Source organism: Paralichthys olivaceus, chromosome 7 (genome assembly GCF_024713975.1).
Source record: "Paralichthys olivaceus isolate ysfri-2021 chromosome 7, ASM2471397v2, whole genome shotgun sequence".
Taxonomy (NCBI): domain Eukaryota; kingdom Metazoa; phylum Chordata; class Actinopteri; order Pleuronectiformes; family Paralichthyidae; genus Paralichthys; species Paralichthys olivaceus.
In genome coordinates this window covers 6,133,532-6,159,648 of record NC_091099.1, presented here as the reverse complement: position 1 = coordinate 6,159,648, position 26,117 = coordinate 6,133,532, and the positions used below count along the sequence as shown (strand labels likewise).

Sequence of the window (26,117 nt, the reverse complement as noted above, 5' to 3'; positions counted from 1 at the left end):
TTTTTTTAAAGCTTTCCTCCAACCCTCACCTATCACAGCGAGCTCTGGGAAGTGACCGAACAATTGACATTGTGAATACAAGCGGAAGAAATTAGTTCAGACATCTGGTGGCAGCTCAGAGTAGAACTGTGCTCCTTTGTGTCTAAAGGGGACAGTTGAGACGGTCAGGATGCCTCCTCTGCACCTTCCGTTGGTGGTTTACCAGACACAGCCAACCGGAAGGAGACCTGGGTTAGTCCAACAACTCGCAAGAGGGACGAAATATCTGGATCTGGATTACCCTACTTGACCGGCTACCTCTCAAGCTCGAATAAGCTGAAGACAATGGATGGATGGATCTTTGCTCGTATGTTCTGCATCAAAGTTTTCACACTGATTGAACATTCTAACATGAAAAAAAAATCTTGTTTTCTTTAGCAAGTTGTAAATCTTTTTTGCATTTGCTTGTTAACATTCTGTCACTTCCCCTTCCCGCTAACATCTGACATCAATACTAACACATCGCACCAGTGGGGTGTTGTCACTGAGATATCATCATGTTTGTTCGACTAATTTTAAGACTCAAATCTTTTGCTGGAAAAGCCTACAGTATGTTATACACTATTTTGAAACCTAAAATGAAGTTCTCAGTATAGTTGGCATTGGTGGGAACATTTCTTTATCCTAAGTCAAAACAGATGAACGCATGTTTTTGCAAAGACTCTTTAGTCTTTATCTTAGCTGATCTAAGTCTGTAGCCCCTTGAGATGTAGTTATCGTAGTCATAGTAAAATGAAAAACACTGTTGAGCTCAAGTTGTGTATGACACACGTCCCATTAACAGACCGTTTGTTTTGTTTGTGGTCATCTTCCTCATCCGTGTCGCTGCTGATGGTGATGATGCTGACTGCGGGGCTGGGCGTGTCGGGGATGATGATGGTCTGTCTGGGGACGTGGTGATGGTGCTGATGGTCGCGGGTGGTGCTGGAGGCCTGCTCTGCTTCGCCAGCACCCCACCCGCTCCCGCCACATGGCTGTGGGGGCGGACAGTTGTTGGAGGCCGAGCCGTTCTGCAGCACGGCACAACGCGGGGGCGTGTTCTCCTTCACCCTCTTTGAGCGCTGCGGGGACAGCACCGCCTGCGAGGACGACACCTCATAGGCTGACATGTTCCTGACGGAGAGACAGAGATTGGGTGAAGTGAGAGAAGCTGAAGATCAAAAACCTTGTCAATCAAAACAAGACTTCATGATGTGTGATGATCTTCATCTGCCAGGATGATGATTTATAGTGAGACTGTTAAAGAGTACCTGGCAGTCATATGGTGCTGTTTGTTCTTTTTGGAAGAGGAGTTGTTATTGATCGAGTGCTGCCTCATAACATGTGCCACTCCCACATTAAGCGTCTGGTTGGATGGGAGTGTGACGTGTCCAGCCAACAAGGCTGGCTGCTGCATGATGGGATTATAATGGCTGCCATGAGGGTGGGAACTCCTGTAACAAAACCACATCAGAAACCTGTGAGTAAAGTATCACTGCAAGGAATACTAAAAAAAACACATTCATTCACTGTATCAGATCCAACACATTGAGTATTTCCCAAAGAAGCCAGCCGGTGGCAGCAGCCAACTTTTCTAAAGACGACCGAAGGAGGAGAGGGAGCGAGAGCAGAGAGGGAGGGCAGAGGAGCTGACACCAGCAGCTGTGGAGCGATAGCTCTGCAGAGGAAGTGCGACACTTTCCCGTCGCCTCTCAGAGGACAACAGAGCTGCCACTGGCCGGGGAAGGGAGGGAGAGGGATGGGAAGGGTGGTGTCTGGTCACAGATGGACAGCTCTGAATGTATCTGAGCATGCACGGACCCAGCAGCCTTCAACATGTTCACATTATATACCTGCATCCTCCTCATCTCCCTGCAGATTTCCCTCTCCCACCTATCCATCCATTTATTAAGTTGTCTCCCTGACAGGTTGTACTCCACATGATGTCTCTGCATATACATATATCCCATCTCCCTGAGGTAAAGCCGCTCTTATAAAAGCACCAGTGTTCACGTGGGGACTGTGATTCACTGAAGATAAAGGACAAGCTGTCAGGAAGGTACAGACTCCACGGTCAATCAGTTCGATGCCGTGCCATCTTCCTATAGCACATTTTGACCTATAAAGGCCATAAAACTACAGCTGGCCTTTGAAATCTATTTATCTGACAGAACACAACTACACACTTACCACTTACTGGATTATGTGACTTGGATTTACAAAGTGCTTTGGTTTTAAAATTACACGTGTCAACCTTTTAGAATTATTTATCCAGCTATATCTTGTGTGAAGAAGGGTGAGTCTAAAATACCGTAGACCACAATATTCAGACATCAAAGTATCGGTGATGGTTTAAACTGGCTGGGAGCAGGTTTTAAAAATAAAAACCAGAAAGGAAGCAGTGTTCACCTCCAGTTGGCGAGAGGCTGTGTGCTGCTCATGGAGTCGGGGATGACAGTGGCATGCTGGACTGAGGTGTGGGTGAGCTGCTGCCAGGCTGGAGGCAGCAGGATCTGCTGGGTGCCGCTGGGCCAGGCCTGCTGAGGAAGGACAACACAGAGTGGGGGACGGACAAAGAGGGGGAGAGGACGAGGGAGGGAGATTCAAAGGACAGAAAGAGGAGACACAGAAAATAGTCAGCTGCCATGTGACAAAATAGGAATTTTATCAATTTGTTACCTCTAGCTACACATTTTCATGAAACCTGGTGGAGGGATGGGACATGGGCTAAGGAAGAACCAATACACTTTTGGGGTGGATCCAGACAAAAGGGCAGATTCAGGATTTTTTGTCACACGAGATATTGTGGGGCATTTTTTTCCCCAACAATTCTCTACAGAATAATTCACAGATTCCGCTGAAAAAAATCATATTTATGGACTGTGATCCATGAGTGTGCAGCTTGATTGAATTTAAAAGGACTGCTGGGTGTTGGCAGGAGTACACGATCTACTGAGTGCCGTTCTACTTTCCTCGGGACTGCACATGACCATGATTGATTTTTTTTACAATCAAAATGTGTGAAGAAAAGAAACTCATTGAACCTGACTGATTGGTTTGAGGGTGTTCTGATAAATGACTGTATCTTCTCAAAAGTGCGTAAGAGCTGGTTTAAACTTGCTAGTGGGCATGCGAAATGAACTCCGCCAGCTTCAAGGAGACATTCATCGACAAAAGAGATAAGAGCAAAACTTAATAAAGATGTAGTGCAGCTCCTTTCTTTGTGTGCTTGTGTATGAGTGACGGAGCCTAACGCTTTAAGTGTGTGTGTCTCTGCCAGCTACTGTGATTATGCGTTGGACTTTAGTCAAATCAACCTATATTCTAATTAAATCCATCGGCCCATTCAAGCTGCTGTGAAAGAAGCTACTTTGTATTTCTGATGCGGCACGGGAGGAGTATCGGGCATAATACGCCCGGAGATGTGCCAGGATGAGTGTGTGTGTGTGTGTGTGTGTGTGCATGCATGCCTGACCATGTTTGTGTGCTGCTGTGTGTGTAACCCTAATAGTTTAATGCAGTGCTATTGATTAGCACTTTAATGTCAGGGCTAATGAATTGTTCCTTTAATACCATTTGCACATCTATTTACAACAGCATCAGTATGTACTGCGATGCACATGTTTAAACAGAGGGAGAGAGAGACAGAGAGAGAAGAGAGAAAGAGGGAGCACGCAAAATGCAAAGCAGGCAATTTATGCATGTAGTAAAGCATCTTTAATTTTACCTTAGTTTTATCTTTAACTTCATCTTAACTGTTACCTTAATTTTCATGTAGGAGCTTGATTTGTTCCAGTATTGTGACTTTAAGTGGCTGCTCTGTTCTGTCGTCTGGCAGCAGGTTTGTTGATGTGGAATTGTTTTTGTCTGACGTTGGTTGCAAAGCTAAGAGCAGCCAGTGTGTATAGTTGAAGTGCTGCAGGGGGGCAGCTGCAGGCCAGCAGAGCTCCTTGTCTGTGCACTGATGACTGACGTCTCTAATGGAACATTCTGGAGCTTGAGATGGTCTTACATCTAAGAACACGTCCAAGGCCTTTTATCAACATGCCATTAGGAGTCACTAATACATCCATCCATCTCCTGCTCCTCCTGCTGCCCCCTCTATCACCATTCCTGGCACTCTACATGCCTCTTGTACAAGGGGTCTGTGTTGTGTAACCAGCCTGTCTGCCCTGAAATGGTAACCCAGTTAAGGGACCATTTTCTTTCTTCTCAGAGCCCACCATCACTATCAGCGGCCCACTGCCTCCCACCTCGACCTATACTCCCTGGGTGAAAACCCTTTGTCACCTCAGGGCTTTGAAAGCCCCAGCTCTCACTCCCCAATTGTTTCCACATTTTCTGCATTCCTGCACCAGATAAAGGTCCTGCTGGTTTCACTGCCTCCCTGCTTGGAGCCTCCTTCCCTCTGCCTCCTCTCACAGCACACCCAAAGAGCTCAGGGGGTGAACTTGCATGGGTCCCAGGTAGGCGAAGGGTGCAGGAGAGGTGGCGGTGAGCGGTGGGTGGGTGAGGGCACAGGTGGAGAGGGTGCAGGAAAGAGGCAAACAATACCTCAGCAGAGCCTGTGAGACCTCCCACAGTAAAGCAATAAACACAGAGAAACACACACACACACCCAGTTATTAGGTGTACGGCTCGCTGGCCTATATAAACCATCTGCTTATGTTAACTATTGCCTGTCTTTGTTTAACATGCTTGCAGACATGAGGTTGCAGTGAACACCTGCAGGACGTGGCAGCAGCATGTGATCCACATTTGCTATATCAATTACAGTAACTTGTATTTTGCTTAGGAAGACATAGATGTCTACATTTGACAGATCCATCGTATCAATGAATCTGGTGATGTTGTGAGTTATCTGGTCATGCAGAGACTCTGCAGAGCTTCCCCTGACCTTCCAGGATCCTCTGAGGCCTGTAATTTGGAGCGCCTGACTTGGAACCAGCCCTGGAGCTAATCACCATTTGGTATCTGACAGATTAACCCGCCATAGAAATACAGCCGTGCACACACACACAGAGAGCTTGCTTCCTGCCTGCCTATTGCATGATTAACTGGAGATAAGGGAGCACTTCAAACTCCCTGGATTCTCAGGGATATTTAAAGCCCTCATGGAAATTTCCATAGGGAAAAGAGACGGTGTGGCAATGGAAGTGGTCGACAGTGTGCATGCGTGAAGGGAGAGTGATGCACAGTCACTCTCTGTTACTTTCAACAACTGTATATTAGCAGCTAAAGCTCCGGCTCCACTGTGCAGGCTCCAGTGAAGGCCCACTCTGTGTGAAAGGCTCTTGCCTTAGTGTGCATCAGACCGTGGCAGCCTCAGCCTCCAGGAGAGCGGGGCAGCAGAGGGAGCGAGGGGGAGAGAGAGAGAGGCAGGGAGCAATGCACTCAGGAAAGAGCGCTCAGGAAAAAAACAGCTGCCAGCAGGAGCAGGGTCACGAACACTGAGTAATTTCCAGCCTCCATCGATAAGATACTATTCTTAGTGAAGGGCTTGTGAAAAAAAAAGATGTTGAGAGCTTTGTTTAAATGTGAGCAGCTCCAAGTTAGCAGTGGTATTGTCTCTCAGTTTTCTCCGTGAAGCTGGCTAATCTTCCTACCTGTGCAAGCAGACCAGGTTGGATCTGCAGGGGCTGGGCACCAGGGGCCTGCGTCACTATGGGAACGGCGTTCTCCATCCGCACAGAGTAACTGGTGTGCTTGGAAGGGGACGCCTGCAGCCCTGTGAACAAATGAAGCACACGCATGGAGGAAGTCAAGAAATAAGTACAGCAGTTCCCTCCATCTGCAAACTTCCACATATAACAGTTTATAAATGAAAGCTGATGAATCTGCATTCAATAGATGTCAAAACCCTATGTTCAAATATAGCAATGCTACCGAGAAAAACAAAAACAGTAGTCATGGCAATGGAATAAAAAATTGTTAAGGATAATAGAATCAGCCTTTACACAGAAAGAATAAATAAACAGATAGAAAAATGCCTTGGAGACCTTCTGTTCTCCCAGTGCAAACACAGAGGAGACAAAAGGGTGTGAGTAAGCATTACACAAAGATATTAAATTTCCTTTCAAATGATTAACTGCCCCATCAACTTATCATTAAATCACTGCTGGTCTCTGTTTGTCTGGTGATAGGCTTAAGCTGCAAAGCAAAAAGACAAATGCTAGTAAAAAAAAGAGGACTGTCTGGGCACAGAGACAGAGCTCAAACAGACTAGTCATATTTATGGCATCAGATAAATGCTTAAAACAAAGGCTGCTCTTAGGTTTCAACTAATTTGCAGTTGTATTGTGTTTTCTCCTCATATCACAGGCTATTGCTCATGACCTTGTGTTTCTCAAGGATCACCACACAGCTCACTTTTGCTAATGCAAACTGACTCGTCAGATCTCTTTACCTTGGAAGCCAGGTGGGCAGACGATGAGCGCCTGCTGGAAGGGGTCAGGCCGGGCGGCGCAGAGCTGAGGAGCCCCCGGCTGCAGGGGCATGTTCCTCTGGGCCACTGCTGCCATGGAGGCAGCTGCAGGCTGGTAGAGTGCAGATTGGTAGTTTAGTATGGAGACATCGGGACTTGCAAAGGAAAGGGTGGCATTGTTGGTGGAGGAGGGAGCCAGGTTGGTGGCCTAAAGGAATGATGGGACCAAAATAAAAGTCATGAGAGTGGAGGAAGTGATGGGAATGACAGGGAAGTGGAAGCACTCCAAGGAGGGAGAGCTGAATAGCAAGCAGGGTAGAAAACAGAAAAATAACAAAGATACAAAACAACCGCAGGATGGGTAGCAGCGCATCCATCACTGATGAAAGCCGATGGAAGAATGAGGAAATTGGACGACTGATTTGAACACGTCTTAAAATATGCACATTGTTGATTTGATTAATTAGAAGGAGAGAGAGTATGTGAGGAGAGATGCAATCAGTGCAACAGTTCTTAGAATAATCAATCATCAATGAGCAAAATGCCACCAGAGCAAATTCAGACAGAGAATTTGATCATTTTTTAAATTTACAGTGTTTACTGAGTCTTTATTCAAGACTAGAATAATGTGCCACTAAACAGGAAATGTATACTTAATGTCTTTATAGTGAGAATATACTTAATATGAATTTAATAATACTTTATACGTCTCAATCTCAACAGTAACCTTTCCCATACTATCACATTTAAATGTGTTTTAAAGACAAAAGGAGATCATGATATAATACATCACACGTTACAGAACCATTAGTCAGTAATGAGCTGCAGCACAATGTGATGTCACAGATTCACTATCTATGCTCCAAATCAATACGACTGACAGGAGTTATATTTCACAGCCAACCGTCATTCTATAATTATGTAAGCTTATGTAAGGTAACTCCAGCATGACCATTAATACATGTGGAATACTAAGACCGCCCAGGAACATCCCAGAGACAAACAAACGCTTTTAAGAGACCGTTTGCTCAGAGTAGTATTTGCTCCGCGAGATGCCGTCTAATTTTAGCCCTTTCATTAAGTGTACATAGGGGTGGAGGGAAATACGGAGACAGCGCTTTCATATTTCATTTGCTCTCTTTAGCGTGCTCAATGAACACCACGGGAGGAAACATAATCAATACGCCACTGTGGCATTCATCATAAACAAGTACAGAAGCAGCAAAATACAAGCAAAAGACACATTCTGAGCCTCGCAAACAAGTCAAGCTGAATAAATCACTAACTTATGTCTGTCTATATGCTCAGAGAGCCGGGCGCAGGAAAGACAAGCCGAGGAAACGCTAATCTGTTTAAATCACAGCGAGATGGGAATTTTGTCGCATGCTACGCAGTGTGAGCCGGCTCGATATAGTCAGTGATAAAGAACTCTGTTTACTAAAAAAGGGGTCAGGATGAGAGCACGGGACTCGTAACTAAGCACAATCTCAAAAACCTTGACGCGCAGTAGACTGAAGTCAGCAGTTTCAATTCACCGGCTGAACGTGAGTAAAGCGGCAAAGCACCACAGGCTCAAACCCAGAGAACTGGGAGGAAAGAAGAATTAAAAAAAGAGAGAAGAGGACAGGAGGGAGAGGAAGGGAAAATAGAGGAAGCCTGCTAAAGGGATTCTTAAGGCCTGAAAGCCCCAGAATGCAAGGCAAGCAGGAAGTAGGGCTTGTCATGTGTGTAATCAGCACTTTGTGACAATCCCACAGGACCTGGGGCACAGACAGAAATGCAGGCAGACAGATATAAAGAACATGCACCAAGGCAGAAAGGCAGGCCGGCGAGCAAGGAAACGTGCAGACAGACACGAGGAACAGGAAAAAAAACATAGAACAAAGGGACACGTAGTTGCTCACGGGCTGTGAAGCTGTTTAATCACTGACATGTGGGTGTTTTTGATTGAGACAACATTTGACTGGCTGTGTTTGCAAATGCATCATTCATATTTTTTTCTTAAAGAGCTAGGACTCAGCTTAAATGATCCGTTCTGACACATTCTACATGTTTATTTATTGCATTTACTTTTCTTCAGATGTATTTTTTATCGACAGTATATAATTGTCACGTTCATTTCTTTCCTCACTGTGGAAATGCACTAAACCACAGCTACTATAATTTACATTCTTGCATCTGACAGCAAAGGAGTTCCTTATCAGTGGTGGCCTCAGAGCATACTGATGACTGGTGGAGTTTTTTTTTTTTTACCTGGCTGTGCACAGTGTTCAGCTGGTTGTTGAAGGTCATGGTGAGGTTGGTGGAGGTGCTGGGGGCCACGTGGGTGATAAAGGGCGTCTTGCTCTGGTTGACCGTGTCGTACATGTTGACACGACGCTTACAGATCTCCATGTTTTGGAAGCATGACTTCACACTGCACGGAGAGAGATAGAGAGAGAGCGAGGGGGGGGGGGATGAGCATTGTAAGTCTTCGACAGATGTTGCCGCGCCGTTCAAGATGATAATTATGCACACAACAAGATCTCGTACTGTGTGCTGTGTGGGAAATCGAGGAGGTGTGACATCGTGACGAAGGGGTGGTTGAGCGTTTCGATGGGGGTGATCCTCTTGTCTGCGTCAATGGTCAGCATCTTGGTTAACAAGTCGATGAACTCCCTCCGGTCGGCCTTCTCCGCCAGCATGTCGCTCCCCTCCAGATCCGACGTCATGTTCACCTGGATGCACGGGACAAACACACAAACACAGGATTTCAAGCGGCTGATGAGTATTCAAGGTCTCAGATGTTTGTAGAGACGACAGAGAAAAATCTCTCCTGCAGTTCGTTCCCATAGAGAGACCTATTAATACTCACAAGGCCTCATCAGTTAGGGTGTCAGTTTGTGTGCTACAGGGCCCAGTGATAACCTTGCACCTTAGTGACATTATAAACATTTGCACTGGTATTCATAGCGCTGCTTGAAATATCTCCTGGCGCCTTCGCTGAGATTTTTATCCATTTCCAAAGATGTGAAAACAAACAAAAAACATGAAGCCAATAAATGCTGCCATTAGCGAGTCGTAAAAGAAGCCATTCATGTAGGACACAATTTCCTCAGTGCTTCTGAAAGAGCTGACACAAGACAACTTAGCCAAAATATGATCTGAGGCAGCTCTGGGAAGCCGATGTGGAATATCATGTTGCTTCATTTCAATTAAACACTGCAGCTTGGGTTGTGGATAAATACGAGGGGAAAGAAGCACATATTTGCTTTAATGCAAAAGTACATAGCTAGCAGGAATTGATTTGCTAGGCAGGGAGCTAATTCTGGGTTCTGGTTTTGCTTTTAGGTTTGTGAATGAATGCATGTAATGAAGGAAGCAGGACAAGGTCATGATATAGCCTGTCTGGGTTTAAGCAAACAAGCAGATTGTCAAGCAATGCAAGGACAGCGACAGGGACAGCGGCAACAAACAGGCAGCCTTGTTTATTGTGACTGCCATGCAGAGGTAGCAGGCCTGTTTTTCATAAGGACGCAGCGCTTATCTGTAGGCCTGCTCCAGGGGCTATCAGATGTGCTGCCAGTCAACGCTGCAAATCTGATTAAATTTTCTTTCTCCATGCAGGTTATTCAGGCTCTGTAACCATTCCTCTCTGCTAGCGATAAAGGAATAATCTCCAGAATGAGGTGAGAAATAATCACATTGTCCTCTGCCAGTGGAAGAGATGACTTTGGGAAATGTACACATGCAGTTCGGTGGCACATGCAAAGCGGTTTGGGAGCTGGCCGAAGGTGTGCCACCATAATCAGGATAACAAGAGTGAAAAGGAAGCTCGCTGTCATTGATTTAATTAAAGCGTTTGAATTTACTAGAGGAGCTACATCTTCATGCTCCGTTAACAGAGAGAGGCAACATTTCACATTTCCAGAAACCTAAATGAAAAGGGTCCATATAAACACGGGGGCTTCAGCTAACATGGTCAGCCTTGCGTGTCTTGCATGTCAACTGCTGTTTACAGCCGAGCGAGGGCAGGGATGGCAGATGTCGAGCAGTGGGACAGATCGGGCTGCACCTCAGGAGATGCAGAGCTCGGCGTGGAAGATGCAGGCCCCCCGTCTGCGCAACACCATGCACAGAACCATCTATGCTAACTTTATTTCCCCAGTAGGAGGAGGAATAGAAGAAAGGAAGGGTGCATTACTGTAAGTGCATGTAATGAGGGGACGATAAGGTGAGGAACATGCTGCCTCTCCTGCCGCGGCTTCACTCCTATCAGCAGAGATATTGAGGGATTGCAGATGAAAGTGAGTCCATTTCCGAGTGCTTCCAGCCGGTCTCGTGTCGACATCGGGCCTCTAGCATGGTCCTGAATTTGCTTTACATCGGTGTCTGATTTACTCAAATTAGATATACTTGAAGCCTCCCCACATTTCCCACGACTGAAATGAGGTTCATTATCTCTCTCTGGCACCTAGCCCCTTCTGTCTTGCAGGGCCTTCAGCTAGATCATCCATTATACACGCGGAGACAGATGTCCACAAGGCAGACTTGTTTATACGGTCAGCACAGTGAGATGGGGGCAAAGCAGGCAGTTTTCTCCCACATTAAGCTTGTGCTGCTCTGCTGTAGCTCCTCTGTGTTTTTGTAGTAAGCCTAGTCTGGCTGCAACAGGGAGAGGAAGATGGGACACAGAGCTTGAAGCGTCGGAGACAGAGATGACCCAGGGGATATCATACCGGTGCAGGTTGGTTTCATTAAACCCTCTGTGAGAGTGTGTGCGTGTGTGTGTATGGTAACTGTAAATTCAACAAACCCAGGCAGTTTCCTGTCCCAGCCGACAGCATGTTATTCCAGACAGGCATGACAGCGGCCCTGGGCGCTACTGGACAACCATAATTGTCTCCATAACTTAAGTAGTTTTGTGTGTTGCATATCCACATAGACAGCTTCAGACAGAGGCTGCTGCTGGCTTTGCACCGAGATGACCATATTCTAAAAGAAACAATTCACCTGCTTAACGCTTATCTCTCGGCTAGTCATTTTTGGAGGCAGGGCCGAGGAGCGCGATGACAACAGAGTACTGTCAAGAGATCCGAAGGGGCCTGGGAAAACATTGTAATTTTCCATCACTGCTGCCATACCCGCCAGCAGAACCAGTATTTGGCTGAGTGAGGGCGAACAAAGCAACACTCACTATCGTCTCACTGTCAGGCACGTCCTATCAAAATGTCATGGCTACATGTGAACTTTCCCACCGTGGAGAGATGAATTCCCACTGAGTCACAGAGGAAAGTGACATTAGATGTAGCCGAGTTCAGTGACAACACTTCTCCATATAGACGTCGGCAATATAAGTCACTTCCTGGGGTTATGTAAGGTCTGTTCAACAGATTCAGACAAGTGACGTGTGGGGCTGCGTGGAGAGAGGCGATAACCAGCTGAGTCATGCAGACACAGCGTGGTGCGGGTCCCACAGAGGTCGGAAAAACTGGACGGAATGTGTTCACGTATGTTCTTCCTGTGTGTGTGAGTGTGTGGGTGTGTGTGTGTGTGTGTGTGAGATCAACATTTTGAACCCCTGCCCTCGACATGCTGACATGCGCTGCAGATGTACAAAGTGAAGACGTAGCCACAACACTCATTCCTGCTTGAATAAGAGAGCAAACTGCACTTATCAAACAAGCTAACCAGCCTCACCACATGTTCGGCTCAAATGTCCGCCTGTGACTTATTAGATCGTGGTTAAGTCAAATGAAGAGCAGAGGCGGACTCGAGGAGGGGTTTCGGTGAACAGCTGCTTTCATTTCGCTCTGTAAAACTCTATATAGCAGCAGAGCAGAGCTACACAGCATCTGGAGCTGAAGCCTTGAAAAGGATAAATATTTTAAAAGGACTTCAAATATTTGATGGATAATTCTCGGGGTGTGATGGATCAAACTGGCCTGAGATCTGAGCAGCACTGTCAGAGGAAGCTTCAAATGCGAGACAGGCGGATGTGATTGAAGAGAATGGCGAAAAAAAACCCAACATATTTTGTCTTTTTTCATAGAAAAGGAAGAGTCATGCTCTGTGATACTGTTAACAGCATACCTGCGCCATATCGTCCAAACAGTTGAAGATGTACTTTCGAGCCTCCTTGGACTTGATCCCCGTTTCGCCCTCATGGTCCTCTTGAGTCTGTGGGAGACAAGAAGCAGATGTTCATCCCATATCCCATCACACTTCCCCTCTGGAAACGCACTATTTACATTTGGCTCATTACGGCCTCTTGTTGTTGATGTGCAGCAGGACTCGGCTCGCCCTCTGAGCAACCCTGGGGTAGCACACAAACACTCATCTGACAGCCAGGGAAGATGGGGAGACGGGGAGACCGCACGTGGAGGCGCACAGAATATCGCATGAAGACGAGGCGACGTACAGCGAGGGTGCACGCTGCGCTACACAAAAACGTTTTGCACAAGTTCACAAGGCAGCGCACTTACATAAACTATATGAAAATGAAAAAGCAGGAATGAACACTTTGTGATCGTTCTCTTTCAAAGGTTGAAAATGTACACAAAACAAATCTGCGTCGACTTTAGAAACCTCCTGACTGAACACATGATATTTTTAATTACAGTCAGCGAAGCAGTGCAGCTGCTGTTGCATGGAAACACATGGCAAGGTCAAAGTGAAGCTGAGCAATCACTCTTGAGATAAAAAGTGGTCAGGACTGAGCCTTGATGTTTGACTTTCCACTTGAAAATCATGATGAGCTACATCAGTGGTGAGTTCAAGGTAATTATCAGGGCCGATTTGCTTCTCTTTCAATTCTGATTGAATAATTATTTTTTAATTGATATGTTTCCAAATATTTGATTTAACATTATGATTTTTATTTACTTTTAAGCACTAGACAATGGGGAAAAATCAGATCCATTCACTTCTAGATATCATAGAGTCATATTTCCTAAAACAATGAACATCATATGCCATCTAATTTTATTTAAAACCCATGTTGCATTATTAAAGCCATGCTAACTAAAGGAGTTCAGTTGTCCACAGGCTGATAAGTCTTCATAGCTGTGTCTCAATTCAGGGGCCGTGTCCTTCACAGCTGACAAATGTGTCCTTCCACCCCAAGCCCTACTTATAATTCATCTGTCTTTGAGGTACTGAGAAACTGCCAAACTTCAAATGGACAACAATGTGTCTTTAAAAGGCCTCGGGAGCCCACATGTCTCAGTTTTCATTGAGGATTGAGAAATTCTTAAATTAAGCGAACACATGAAAACGTTGTGCAAGTTTTACCTGACACCTGCTCAAAGCCTGTGGGCAGCAGACTTGAAAGAATGTACACTATGCACTCAATGTGTCTTCATTTCACCGTTGATGTCAGTGTGGTATGTTCGTGGGCTTCATAAGAAACTGACTCTTAAATGTAAACTTTTTAGAAGAGACCAGTCCTGGGCAGAGAAACATCGTCACACCCTGCAGAGATGGATCAACGTTTGCAATTTGACACAGTCGAGAACACGGCATACAAATTCACTGCGTGACACACAAAGTTTTAGTTAATCAGGGGGAAAAAAGACCTTCTCATTGGGTGGCCTACATAAAGGGATGGTGGCAGGGGGTAAGAAAAGACTGAGCTGGATTCATCAGGCTGGGTTTCCATTTGCCAAATCCTCTTGCACAGAACCATTTTGCTCTGATTATCCTCTCACTTTGTTTATATCCAGAAATAGGTCTGTCTGTGGCTCACATGGTGTATCCAGAGTTTCTGGAATATTAACATCAGCTTTTGAACTTCCTCCCACAAAGATGTAAATGTCAAGATCATAAAATAATTCATTTTACATATTTTATATCATAAATAATACTGAAGCATATGAGTTTATACTTTCACTAAAAAGTGAAAAATAGCTTTAAAGAACATAGATGTTGATGTAAAAATCTAATGCTGTTAAGGTTAATTTAATGTGTAATGTAAGTAGTCACATGACCAAAGGTCTGAGGTTACCTGACATTAGCTTGAGCTACTTTCAGAAAACTATTACACTGCTAGAGATGTAAGTCTGAAACCTTTGTTCTTTTATTTTCCTGTAGTTTTAATGAGGAAAAACGGAGTGAGAGAAAAATAAATCTTCAAAAGATGTTTCGTTGCCATTATCTCATCTAACCGGTGCAGCTACAAAAGATGTTCTTGATGCCTCCAGCTGGGAGTTTTTGTGGGCGTGTGTGTGGATGCATCTGTGTCATTCCAGCTGTACCTTAAGTCTCCAGAGAGGATAGGTGGAGTCGGGGTCTCTGTTGAAGAACCTGGTGGTCTTTGTCCCTGCACTCAACAGATACTCTGCCGGCAGACCCTGTGTCTGGGAGATGTACCGGATCTGCAAGACAGACGATGAAAAAATGCAGTTACATCACATGCATGATTGAACCATATTTGGCATTTAATTGGAGAGGACTGTGAATCTTTCCCTCCACAGAAAGGATAAAACTTTAAGAAGGATGTTCTTTTGGCAGTTTGAAAATCTGGGCTGACATTAACTAATCCAAACTTATCTGACTGAAATATGCACAGCACCCAAACATGACCTCCGCTCAAGAGTCGAAGATTGATTTGAGACTTGTAAATGAGACACTTTGCTAAGTTTTCAGACCCGTGAAAAAAAAAAAAACTCAGACAAGCTTGTTCAGTGATGGAGCACAACTTGCTGAAGGTTTTCCCACTGAGCCTCATCTGACTGATAGAGAGTGGGGAACACGGCAATGTCTTGCTCTGGAGCACAGGGGCTGCGCTAATTGGACAAGTGGCTCTGTGGCATCTGTTCAGATAAACAGGGAGGCTGCGCAAGAATCATCAGGGGCTGTCAGGGGGATTACAGAAGCAGCCCAACCTCACTAGCGCACACTCACTGAGAGAAAACACACACGTAAACATAATCGCACAGCAGCACAGATTCATCGGTATGGCTAAAACCCCAACATACACAATCACGAGTTGCTCAGGGGCCAGGAGACGGCAATCATGCGTTACCTGATCGTACTCCGAGGCTCCAGGGTAGAGGGGCCATCCCAGGAAGAGCTCAGCTATCACACAGCCCAGGGACCACATGTCGATGGCCTCGCAGAATGGCAGGCCCAGGATGATCTCTGGAGCCCTGTGGATAGAGAAATCAAGGCAGTGTTGTTTAGTCCAAAACTGAGAAGAGCAGGCGTTATAATCAGACTCTGCGTTGATTGACAAAGACACAAAATGTAACGTGACACGCTTCTTTTCACACTTCCTGTAAACTCAAGGAGAGCAGCCCAGTGGAGTACGGTCAGAGGAGGATGTTATCTCTGCTGAATATGAGTGAGCTACATCGCCACATTCCCAGAGCCAAGACGATTTAATCACACAAACACACAACAAATTAGGTGCACTTCTTTTTTTTTTGCAGAAACCACAGTTCTGCAGCAAAACAAATGACTGAATTAATTTGCTGCCGCTGAAGGCTCTCATGTCGGCAGTTTCAGAGGTGGCACCGATTAGCCCTTTTTTTATAGAGCCTGTTCAAGGCGGGGATGTCGTCCCTTTATTCCGCTGTTGAAAGTTGCAAACACAGAATCATAGTCTCCATGGCGGGAGAGAAACAAACACTGATGTGCCACATGTCAAGCCTCTGATGCTCTGATTTAGAAGTCACGCATAGAGGCAGCCTTATGTTGGCTTTCTCCTTATCAAAGCAAAGCCGGAATAATGAGGGGTTTCCTGAACAGCAATATAGTGGGATCTCTGTTTAAACGCTATTGAACACCATGCAGGAGCCCGAATGAATGATCCCCATCTCAGGTAGTCAACCACAGTGACTGTTTAAAGGTAGAAATGTATGTTTACTGTGTTTCATGAGCCACAGCCTCAAAGCAATGTGGAAGCAATTATGCTGTGAAAAGGAAAACCAACATAAATATTCTCTTGAGCATGCAATGAGCTTCATCTGGGCTTTTAATAGGCTGCGTTTGAGGTAATAATGTCTCTGCTTGATTCCCAGACACACACAACCACACACACATACAGTGATAGACCACTTCAGACCCTTTCAATGGTAAGAGCTTAATGTCTATGATTTGATGAAAAAGAGGAAATGTTGTTTCAGTTATTTGAACAGCACTGCAGTTGTCGACAATTCCCAAATTTCATTCAACACATTTTATGTCCTGTCAGAGAGACTAATACACTTCTTTAGAACTCATGTCTCTGATGGGTTTTAAAATAACCGAGAACACAACAACTGTTCACTTACAATCCAAACCACTCTCAAAAGGACGTCATCACTTTAAGTTCCTGCTGAAATGTAGCCACTTACTTTTCCTCCAAAAACGTGTTCTCCGCTAAGTGAAACAGGCAAAGCTCTTATTCTATCTGTAACTTCAATCGAGACTCAATTGATAAAAGTAAAATCCTCCTCTATCAGTTAATTACATATTAACAGCATGACACACCGATCACTGGAGCTTAGGACTGATCTTGGAAAGTTTCTTGTTCGCGACTGAGTTCAAGATGCTGATACTGTCACCATGGTAACAAGGCCAGCACACCCCTCCTAAGCCGTGGCGGGCTCTGGCAGGGTTTTTCGGTCGCAGGGAGAGAAACAAGGGACCTGGGTTCAAGAGAGGGCAGAGACAGAAATAAAGCAAATGCCAGGGAGCGCCTGTCACAGAAGGTGGTTATTGGGGTCTCAAGGGCAGCCGGGGAGCAGACACCAAGACAACACTCTAGCAACAGTATCTTAGGGCACCACCAATACAAAGAAACCTTCGCACACAATGAACCGCAACGTCTATCATGGGTCTGCCAAAGAAGCATTGAGGAGCCTGCTAGGAGGTGATAGCAGAGAGAGCATCGGGGTCTCCTGAAGGAAGGGAAGTGAGGAGATGGACAACAGGAGAAACGGAGTCAGCATATATCCTCTCACAGCCTGTTAGGGTGAGGGAACAATAACAGCTGCACAACTCAGGTACAGCAACACACAGATAAGCTAAAACGTCCAATAAAGTCATAAAATACTCTTCCAGCGTTTCTTTCACAGTATGACGGAGACATGCTGCATTCAGACATATACTGGAGTCGAGATAAACTCCTGAAATTATTCGTAGAGACAAATGTCCCAGTCAGTGGCTGATGCCATTCTCTGGAGACTGGAGACCTCACCTTGTGTAAGTGGCCACTTTGGGGACATATGCCATACACGTGGAAAATGTTGAAGATATCAACTTGGAAAGACAACAAGATTCAAGAGCTTTTGTTGATAAGGGCCGACGTCAGCATTGACACATGATCTCAGCAGTGGAATGTATACCTTATGCTGCCTCCTGCATACTCTACACCCCCCCCCCCCCCCCCCCCCCCCCGTTCTTTTTTTCGAAAACAGCTTTGATGAAGAATTCAAGAGCACATGTTCATACACACACACTTAACCGGGCCAATAAGTCAAATCACTTTAACACTTTGCTTCATGATTAGTTAGTGAGGATTATGTTATATTTATACACAAACATTATTGTTTGTGTGCTTCAACTCTTTGCTTATCACACTGTCTGTGCAGAAGTTGATAACAGAGACAGGCAACAGTGTGACACCATCACAGCAAGTGTTTTTACCTGTGCAGGATATAATGAAACCAATACACTACTGCAGTCCTGCACTGCATTTTAACATCTACAACAGAATCACACATTCTTATACAAAAACAAAGTATATACCTTCTTATTTGCATGAGAGTGTGAGCTCTGCAAAACCGTATTTGACTTTAAAAAACCCCAAATATGTATGAGTCATTGCAAGTTGCAAAAAGAAGAGGCTGTTTTCACAACATGAGGCTGCTTTCTGACTCGGCTGCAAGGAAACTTCTCCCCGTCAAAATGCATGGTGGAAATGAAAGCTGCAGGAAACGCTTTCATCAGCCGGTCTTCTAGATCACCGCAATTCCAACAGACACATGCCGACCACAGGACCTTCAACTTTCCTTTTTTAACCCAGACAACGTCGAACATCAATTATTCAAATAAAAGAAAAGCTAAAGTGCAGCTGATGCAGATTGATGTCATATAAATGTGTTTTTTATAACAGCCAACATCAGCAAAACCTACTTTCATTAGAGCTCAATTAGTGCGCCAGGTGTTTATCTTTAGTACACAGTTTATGCATGTGTGTCTGTAGCTGTGCAACCACATGTACTTTGCCCTTGTCTGTGATGGAGAGATTTGCTGGTGTTGATGTTATGCTTGGATCCATTTCTGCCTGAACCTTCCTGTGTTATGCTCCAGTGCTCTACTTAGGCTGTTCTCATGGCTCCTTTGCCTCTCACCGAAGGCTCCTCCAGTGTAGCGAAAGGCAGAGAGAGAGAGAGAGAGAGAGAGAGAGAGAGAGAAAGAGCGAGAGAGCGATGGAAGGTAGGACAGAAGAAAGAGGGAGTAACATCGTTGCTCATGATATGAAACCACAAATGCAAATGTGCCCCTACCAGCACACCGCTGCCATCGCATGCAAAGCGCCCCACAGCTGCTGCTGATGCAGGCCTTTCACTGGCAGTGATAAACAGCGTACACATCTGCGCAGCTCAAAAACCTCACTCCTTTCCTGTCCCCCTTTCCTTCCTTAAGTTGCAGAGCACAAGAGACTGACAATTCATGCAGATATGACATTAATCCTTCATCTCTCATTAGGTAAAACCAGCGTATGATATAAATCTGGGACACAAAGATTTGACCAAAGTGCCTCAATATATAAAGATACAAAGAATATTAATTTTTTTCTTCCAGTGACTCAAAGATTGAAAAAATGCACTCTTATAATCGAGTAAGCTCCAGAATTGAGGTACTTGGATACACCATCTGAGCGTGCAACATTCAGCAGACACTGCCAATTTATCTCCCTTTAAGCTGCACCCCCCCCAACTCATCTCCAGCTGGCATGGCCACCACAGACACTACCTCTCGGAGGGTGGAGGTGAGCATCTTGCTGCACGCCATCGATGTACATACAGTACATATGGTGTGCAAAACACTGGCTGGCCAAAGGTTTTTTTTCTGGATTTCAGTGGGAATCCAACTGCGAAAGAGGCCTTAGTGTTGGGGCTAGAGGCTCTGACAGCACTGGCCCTTGACAAAAGAAAGAGGGAGATTGGGATGGAGAGGGTGAGGGAGAGGGAGAGGGAGATTGGGATGGAGAGGGTGAGGGAGAGGGAGAGGGAGAGTGTCTGTATACTGACATCCTCCCAGCTGGCCTGGTCATTGATGAGCCCCAGTCCCCTTGGGAGCCAGAGATGGCACGGCTCATGAATGGGGCCTTTCTTCTGCCACCCCAGCCCACCCTTACACCTCAGTCCCTTCACCCACCCCCTCTGCCAGCTCGGCCAGCCCCTGCACCTCACCCTGCTTTGACACCTACCCCCTCCTTGCGACCCCTCTGCCAGCAAAACCCCTTTGAAACCACCAAAACTAGGGCGCAGAGGCCAGGCTATATAGCGCTCTCCCCTCCCTGCTCTCCTATCCGTCCTCTGCTCTGTTGAACCGTGCCTGCGCTTGGCTGGCCTGCCAGCCCACACACACGTACAAACACACATGCAGATGCACTCGCGGAGACACACACCCAGCTGACATCACAGGCTGTGTGCATGTCAGGATGTATCTATCAGGCTGACCTTCCCTTAGCTCGGCTCCAGACGGGAGACTGATGGATCCCTGGAACCCCCTCAGCATGTGAACACACACACACACACACACGCAGGCACGCACACACAATCTTGTCTCCATGACTTCAGAGGACATAACATTTACTTGCAATAATTCCCCTAGACTTGATGTAACCTCAACCATAACTACCACATGCCTCACTCTAATCTTAACCATAACTTCACCTTGAAATTTAACGATTTACCTTATGGGCTTTGTCCCCATAATTTATCAGGACAACGTCCCCATAAGGAAGACAAGTCTCCATGATGTGAGTGTGTAAAGACATTTAGGTCCACACAACATGAGAACTACCTCGACCACACACACACATAGACACACACCACTCCATTTAAATGACTTCATCATTGGTCCTTGTGTGTGTATTACACTATGTATTATTCAATAGGCCGGCAGGCAGTTATAAGCAAAGAGCAGCATGAATACTGGAGGTAACTAAGATCTTATACTGGCTATTTTGAAAGCCCTGGCTGGGGAGAGAGATAGCTGTCCGCTGCGAACAGGAAAAAGCACTTCATGAGAAAAGGGCCTGCCATTAACTTTTTTCCTTTTCCTCCCATCTCCTCGCCTCTTCCGCTCTCTCCATCCCACGCCTTGCCCTTGCCTAATGTAAAAGGCTCGGGTTGGTGCTGTGAATGACTCCCTTTCCCCCCCTGGGGTATTTCATCTACATATTCATTCCCTCAAAGGTTCCTCCACGGCCTCTTTGAAGATGCACCATAGAGAAACACTTTTCTAGATATATTGCATGGTGGTCGGTGACTGTGAAATCAATGTGTGGAGTTACGTCCCCTGCAGTGCACCTGTGGCTCGCAGAAACCCAACCCAACACACGACACACACACACTCGTACACCTCGTAAACCACCCCACCTGGTCTCGTTTTGTCGCACAGCACACATGCCAGGCGTAAGATGCAGCAATCATATGATCGTTTAAATGTAGAGCTTGGGTGTTCCAGGTGGTTGAGGAGTGGGAATGGGGGGGGGGGGGGGGGGAGTCTGGACAAGGCAAACTTTTTCACAGAGTCCTTGAGAAATGTTGACTCACTTGCTAAGCTGGAGCGACATTAGTGCTCAAGGTCCCAAAAACAGGCCTGCCTCTCTCTTTTTTCTCTCTCTAAGAAAAATGCACAGGGAAAGCGCTGACGAGGCTGCCACTGCTTTTCCAGATCAAGTATTAAAATTCTCTGTGCGTCTGCCGATGCAAAACATGAATGAAAGTCTATGGAAGGAGAGGGGGAGCAAGGATGTTTCATACAAAGGTAGATATCAACATTCAACGAAGGAGCCAGTGAAAGACTCATGACTCATTAGTAACTCAGCTGTCGAGAAGTTGCGATTAACTCCAATGCATCAAAGCTGACTTACATGAAATTTGGGATGCCAGATGTGTGTGCACCATTAACAGTTTATATAGATGCTAGAGCGAGGCGCGGGCCACGGTTTACTATCCGAACACGACAGGCACTGTTTTTTGCAGTCCTGACCAAACCCGATTAACGTTTTTGCAGATAACAGATGCAGTATAAAGAATAAAATTGATAGCTCAGCCACTGTGACCAAACCCAAACATCATTTAAACATTTGTGTCCTACCCATCCGGTTTCTATGGTGTATCCACTCTCTAGTCACCACTTCCTTCCTCCACTGACATCTTGCGCCGATGATGTCCTTTGGAGCCAGAGTCTGCACAGTAGCGATGAGGGGATGGAGCCATGGTATTGAGGTCCCACCGGTACACATGCTCAACTTACTAATTAGCTCAAAGCTGAAATAATAATGAAAAACCAAACTTATTGGAAAAAAAATGTAACTTGAACATACATCCATGTGATAATGACAGACACCATATTAGAGAAAAAATGTCTTTGACTTATTAGTTTGGTCCCATCCACTAACATGGAGGAGGTAGGCCTTATGACCTATAACGCAGCCAGCCACCAGGGGGCCATTGAGATGCTTTGGCTTCACTATATGAGAGCTTTCATCTCGTTCCACTTCTCTATACAATCTATGGTGGGCGCTGATTCAACACAAATTGAAGTGCAGTTCAGCTCAGGAAACAAACTAACTTACATTTCATTTGTTCCTTCAGAGGTGCACACTGTTCCCTCCGCCAGTCTCACTACATCACATTTAACCCTGCTCCCCTCTCTGAGGCATTTTATATAATGTCAGTGGGCAGAGAGCCACCCTTGTCACTGTGGCACACATGGCACATGGCGTCCTGCCGTTGCAGCATGGCACAATCAATATTAGCTCACAGGATACGCACATTCTCACATGGCATCACCTTATGTCATTACACACAGGCTGTTTTTCAAATGACTGTGTTCACAGCGGCGTTAGATAACGTATCAGATTTACTGTTGGGTAACACAGAACATCAAACACACATTTTACTGCCCTGGCAATACATTTGCTGCCATGGTGAATTTCTCCCGCCGCCAGCCCCTTGGACAGTTTAGTACCTTTTCCCACTCTCTCTTTTTCTTCTCCCTCTGCTCGCAAGAGCTTCCATTAGCAATGCTAACATCTACAAAAACCAAACAATGACCATGCAGCTTAAGTGCAGCTCAGTTGCTCATTTAGACATGTGTGCAGGGCTTCATCGTTCCCGGTTGGTAAGTACCTCTTTCCTGTGGTTATTATTGTTATTCAGCATGCGGCTGATCCTATCAGTGACACATCTCGTTTCCACCTGCAACTAACAGCATCTTCCCAGCTCCTCTGCACCCCCAACCCCCATCGCTTGGTTCAGGGGTCAAAGGGATAGACCTCCTTAGACAAGGGTGGAGGGAAAGGAGAGAGCAACAACAGAAAGTAGATGAGGGAAGGAAAAACAGAGAGGGGTGGGATGAGCACAACAATGGCAGACGGCTGCCCTCCTTGATCAACACCCACCCAACTACATACACATACACACATTTGGCACCTTCTGCCTCTCCTCTCAAAGGAAAGAGTGCCGGGAAGGATTTGCAATCGGTGAATGACGGGTATCTGCAATTCAGTGACACTCTCTGCACAACAGCAGCCTGAAGAGAAGATGTAGGGGGGGACGCCAAGAGGGAGCCTCCAGTCTCTCCAGCCCTATTAGGGTGGTGGACTGACAGCCAGACAGTTTTAGGCCAGTTTACCAGCCACTGGCCAGACTCAGACCCGACCCTGAGGCATGTGCTGCTCCAGTCTGACCAGGCAGAATCTCTAAAAATAATAACTCGAACATGGGTGATTAATATAGGCAGTAAAAAGTAGATCTTACATGAGAAGTCAGACACTAGTTTCTTGGAAAGTATGAAATCGCCACTGCAAACCTTTTCAGAATGATGCCATCGTAACCTCATACTGTGTTAGTCACTCTCCTCTCTCAACAGGCCCAGGGGAAATATGTGGGTCAAACAGAAAGCTAGCTAAGGGTGGGTGAAGCCAAACTAAAGGCAGAAATGCAGACAGACGATAAATCATTCTAACATGCAGTCGCTCAGTCAACCAGCTTAACTAGCTGGCAAGCCCGTCAACACGGCTGAGACATTTACCAAAACAGACAGGGAGACAGCGAGACACACACTGTGCAGACGGGCGCAGGCGGTCAGTCAGGCAGAGGAGATTGTGTCTGCTCGTGGCAGAGGGATGCTGAAACCCAAAGCTTTGATCACTTGGGCAAATTAGGGTGTATGAGGGATTCAGTGAGCTACGCTTTAAACCTCCATCTGAGACTGACGTACAATCAAAATAAAACACAAAAGGAGGGGGAGAAAGAGGGGGATACTGGATATGTGGTAAAACAACAGGCGCCAAAAATCCATTTGAAATGCAGTGCCTGAGAATATATAGATAGGAGCCGTGGGGGCGCCGTCCGACCGTCATAATGACATACGTCTCCCTGCCACTCAATACGCACAAACACACACACACACAAAATACACATGTGCATACACAGTTTCAATCATAAACGCTGCTCTGGTTCACTAGTTCCTTATTTCTGGGGCAAGTGAAAGAGCACATGGGGGAGACATTTGCAGGGCAAACCCCCACTGATACTTACCCCCACCCCAGCATGAACTGACGTACAGTACATGCACTACATTTCTCTACCTTCACCCATCCCCCCCTCCACTGCTCCCTCTCTCTATCACTATCCCTTGTATGACTACCCTCTTCCTTCCTCCCACCCAGTCGGGGCAGTAATACCATCTCCTGCCTAATCAAATTCTGCTGTGTGTGACATGAATCCTCGTTGCCCACGGCTGCGCTGCCTCACAACAAGCTACAGGGCCGCGGAGAGCTGTAACTAAACCTCACACAGGTCCTATAGAGCAGCTCCCTGCCGCTCTCTAAAATTTTACAAGGGGGGGGGGCCTCCTGGTTGTGATTCCCCAGGCTTCTCTCTGTCTGTCTGCTTGCCTTGCTGTCTATCTGTCTTTGTTGTGTGTGTGTGTGTGTATTTCAGTGCGTACCTGGACCGTGGCAGGCTCATGGTTAATTAGAGAATTAGAGAGTAAATAGGATAGACTGACTGAGTCTGATCCAGATTGTCTCCCAGATGTGGTCAGGTCTTATGCAAACTATTAACATTATACTTGCATTAAGCATGAACACACACACACACACACGCACACACACACACACACACACACAGACAGTTACTGTATGTCTCCATGAATTTAGAGGACATTGAATTGATTACCTTAACCTAAACCTGACTTCATGACAGAATGTAAAGATTTACGTTATGGAAAATAGCTTTTTGCCCTCAAAAGGAAGACGCATCCCCATGATGTGACCATTAATTTACACAACATTACATTTTGTTTATTCATTACCAGGAGATTTATTCTAAACTCAACCACAATTTTTTTACTATTTTTCTGACTGTAACCTGAACCTTCAACTAAACATAACCCTACCCTAACCTTAAAGCATGACTTCATTGTAAAACCTGATGATTTATGTTACGGCGACTTGCTTTCTGCCCCATAAGAAAGACGAGTCCCCATAATGTTACTGTGTAAACAGATTAAGGGTCCCCATAATGTAAAATACCCTGACCACCACAGGGGCTGCATTCGAATAGTATTTATTTTGCTTAGGAGCCTTCCAAACTGAGTGAAATGAAAAGGAGAAGGAAAGGAGGAAATACAGCCCCACAATTCAATCAATAACAAACATAATGAACATACACTTCACAACCTCATCAATCAACTAAATACAAATATAAAATTGTTAGTGTAAATAAAGTCGGATTGTCTCTACACTGTGGTTCTCCTTTCCTAACTCCTTACAGCTTCTCCTTCTCATCTTTCCTTGACCCTGCAACGTATTCCATCAGGGTCAAGGACTAGTGGTTAGGAAAGGAGATTATTTGGATTTTCCCGAACACACACACACACACACACACACACACACACACACACACACACACACAGATGTGTCTCCATGACTTCAGGGGCCATTAATTTAACCTGTATTAATTCTCGTGAGACTTAAGCTAACCTTTACCATAGCTACTGTTTTTCTAACCGTAACCTTAACCTTGATATGATGATTTATGTTATGGCTACTTGACATGAACTTGACATGAAGAACTCCCTATAATGTGACTTTGTAAATAGATTTAGGTCCCTATAGCATGTGCAATATCTTGACCACACACACACACACACACACACACACACACACACACACACACACACACACACACACACACACACACACACACGTCCTTAACAGTGCCCTTCGGGAAAGGTGAAGCCTGTGTGCCGGTCATGAGTCTTCCCTCCTCAGACTCGTGTCACTCTATCTGCCCCAGCGTGCCGTCAGACACTCTGAACACCGTTCGTCACGCTGCATTCTTCCCCTGACAAGAATTAGAAATGTCATCACGTAGAGAAACAACAGCAGGATTATTAAGGCTTTATGGACGAATTTGGACAAAACACGCAAGTCTCCCTTTTTCCAACACAAATGAAA

General features: G+C 45.7%; 1 protein-coding gene across 4 annotated transcripts in view; it reads right to left on the bottom strand.

Annotated features, from left to right (window-relative positions):
• The window catches only part of hipk2 (homeodomain interacting protein kinase 2), a 72,629-nt gene that overhangs the window by 7,022 nt on the left and 39,490 nt on the right, over positions 1–26,117 (bottom strand). Inside the window, exons 3-12 of one of the 4 annotated variants that reach the window (XM_069528015.1) lie at positions 15,447–15,570; positions 14,677–14,796; positions 12,515–12,601; positions 8,975–9,159; positions 8,696–8,858; positions 6,425–6,650; positions 5,625–5,746; positions 2,428–2,558; positions 1,290–1,472; positions 826–1,152 (exon numbers count right to left, since the gene is read on the bottom strand). In XM_069528015.1, coding sequence (XP_069384116.1) covers positions 826–1,152; positions 1,290–1,472; positions 2,428–2,558; positions 5,625–5,746; positions 6,425–6,650; positions 8,696–8,858; positions 8,975–9,159; positions 12,515–12,601; positions 14,677–14,796; positions 15,447–15,570 — 1,668 coding nt within the window. The remainder of the gene's footprint in view (positions 1–825; positions 1,153–1,289; positions 1,473–2,427; positions 2,559–5,624; positions 5,747–6,424; positions 6,651–8,695; positions 8,859–8,974; positions 9,160–12,514; positions 12,602–14,676; positions 14,797–15,446; positions 15,571–26,117) is intronic. The other 3 variants (XM_069528016.1, XM_069528017.1, XM_069528018.1) reach the window with 3 other exon arrangements.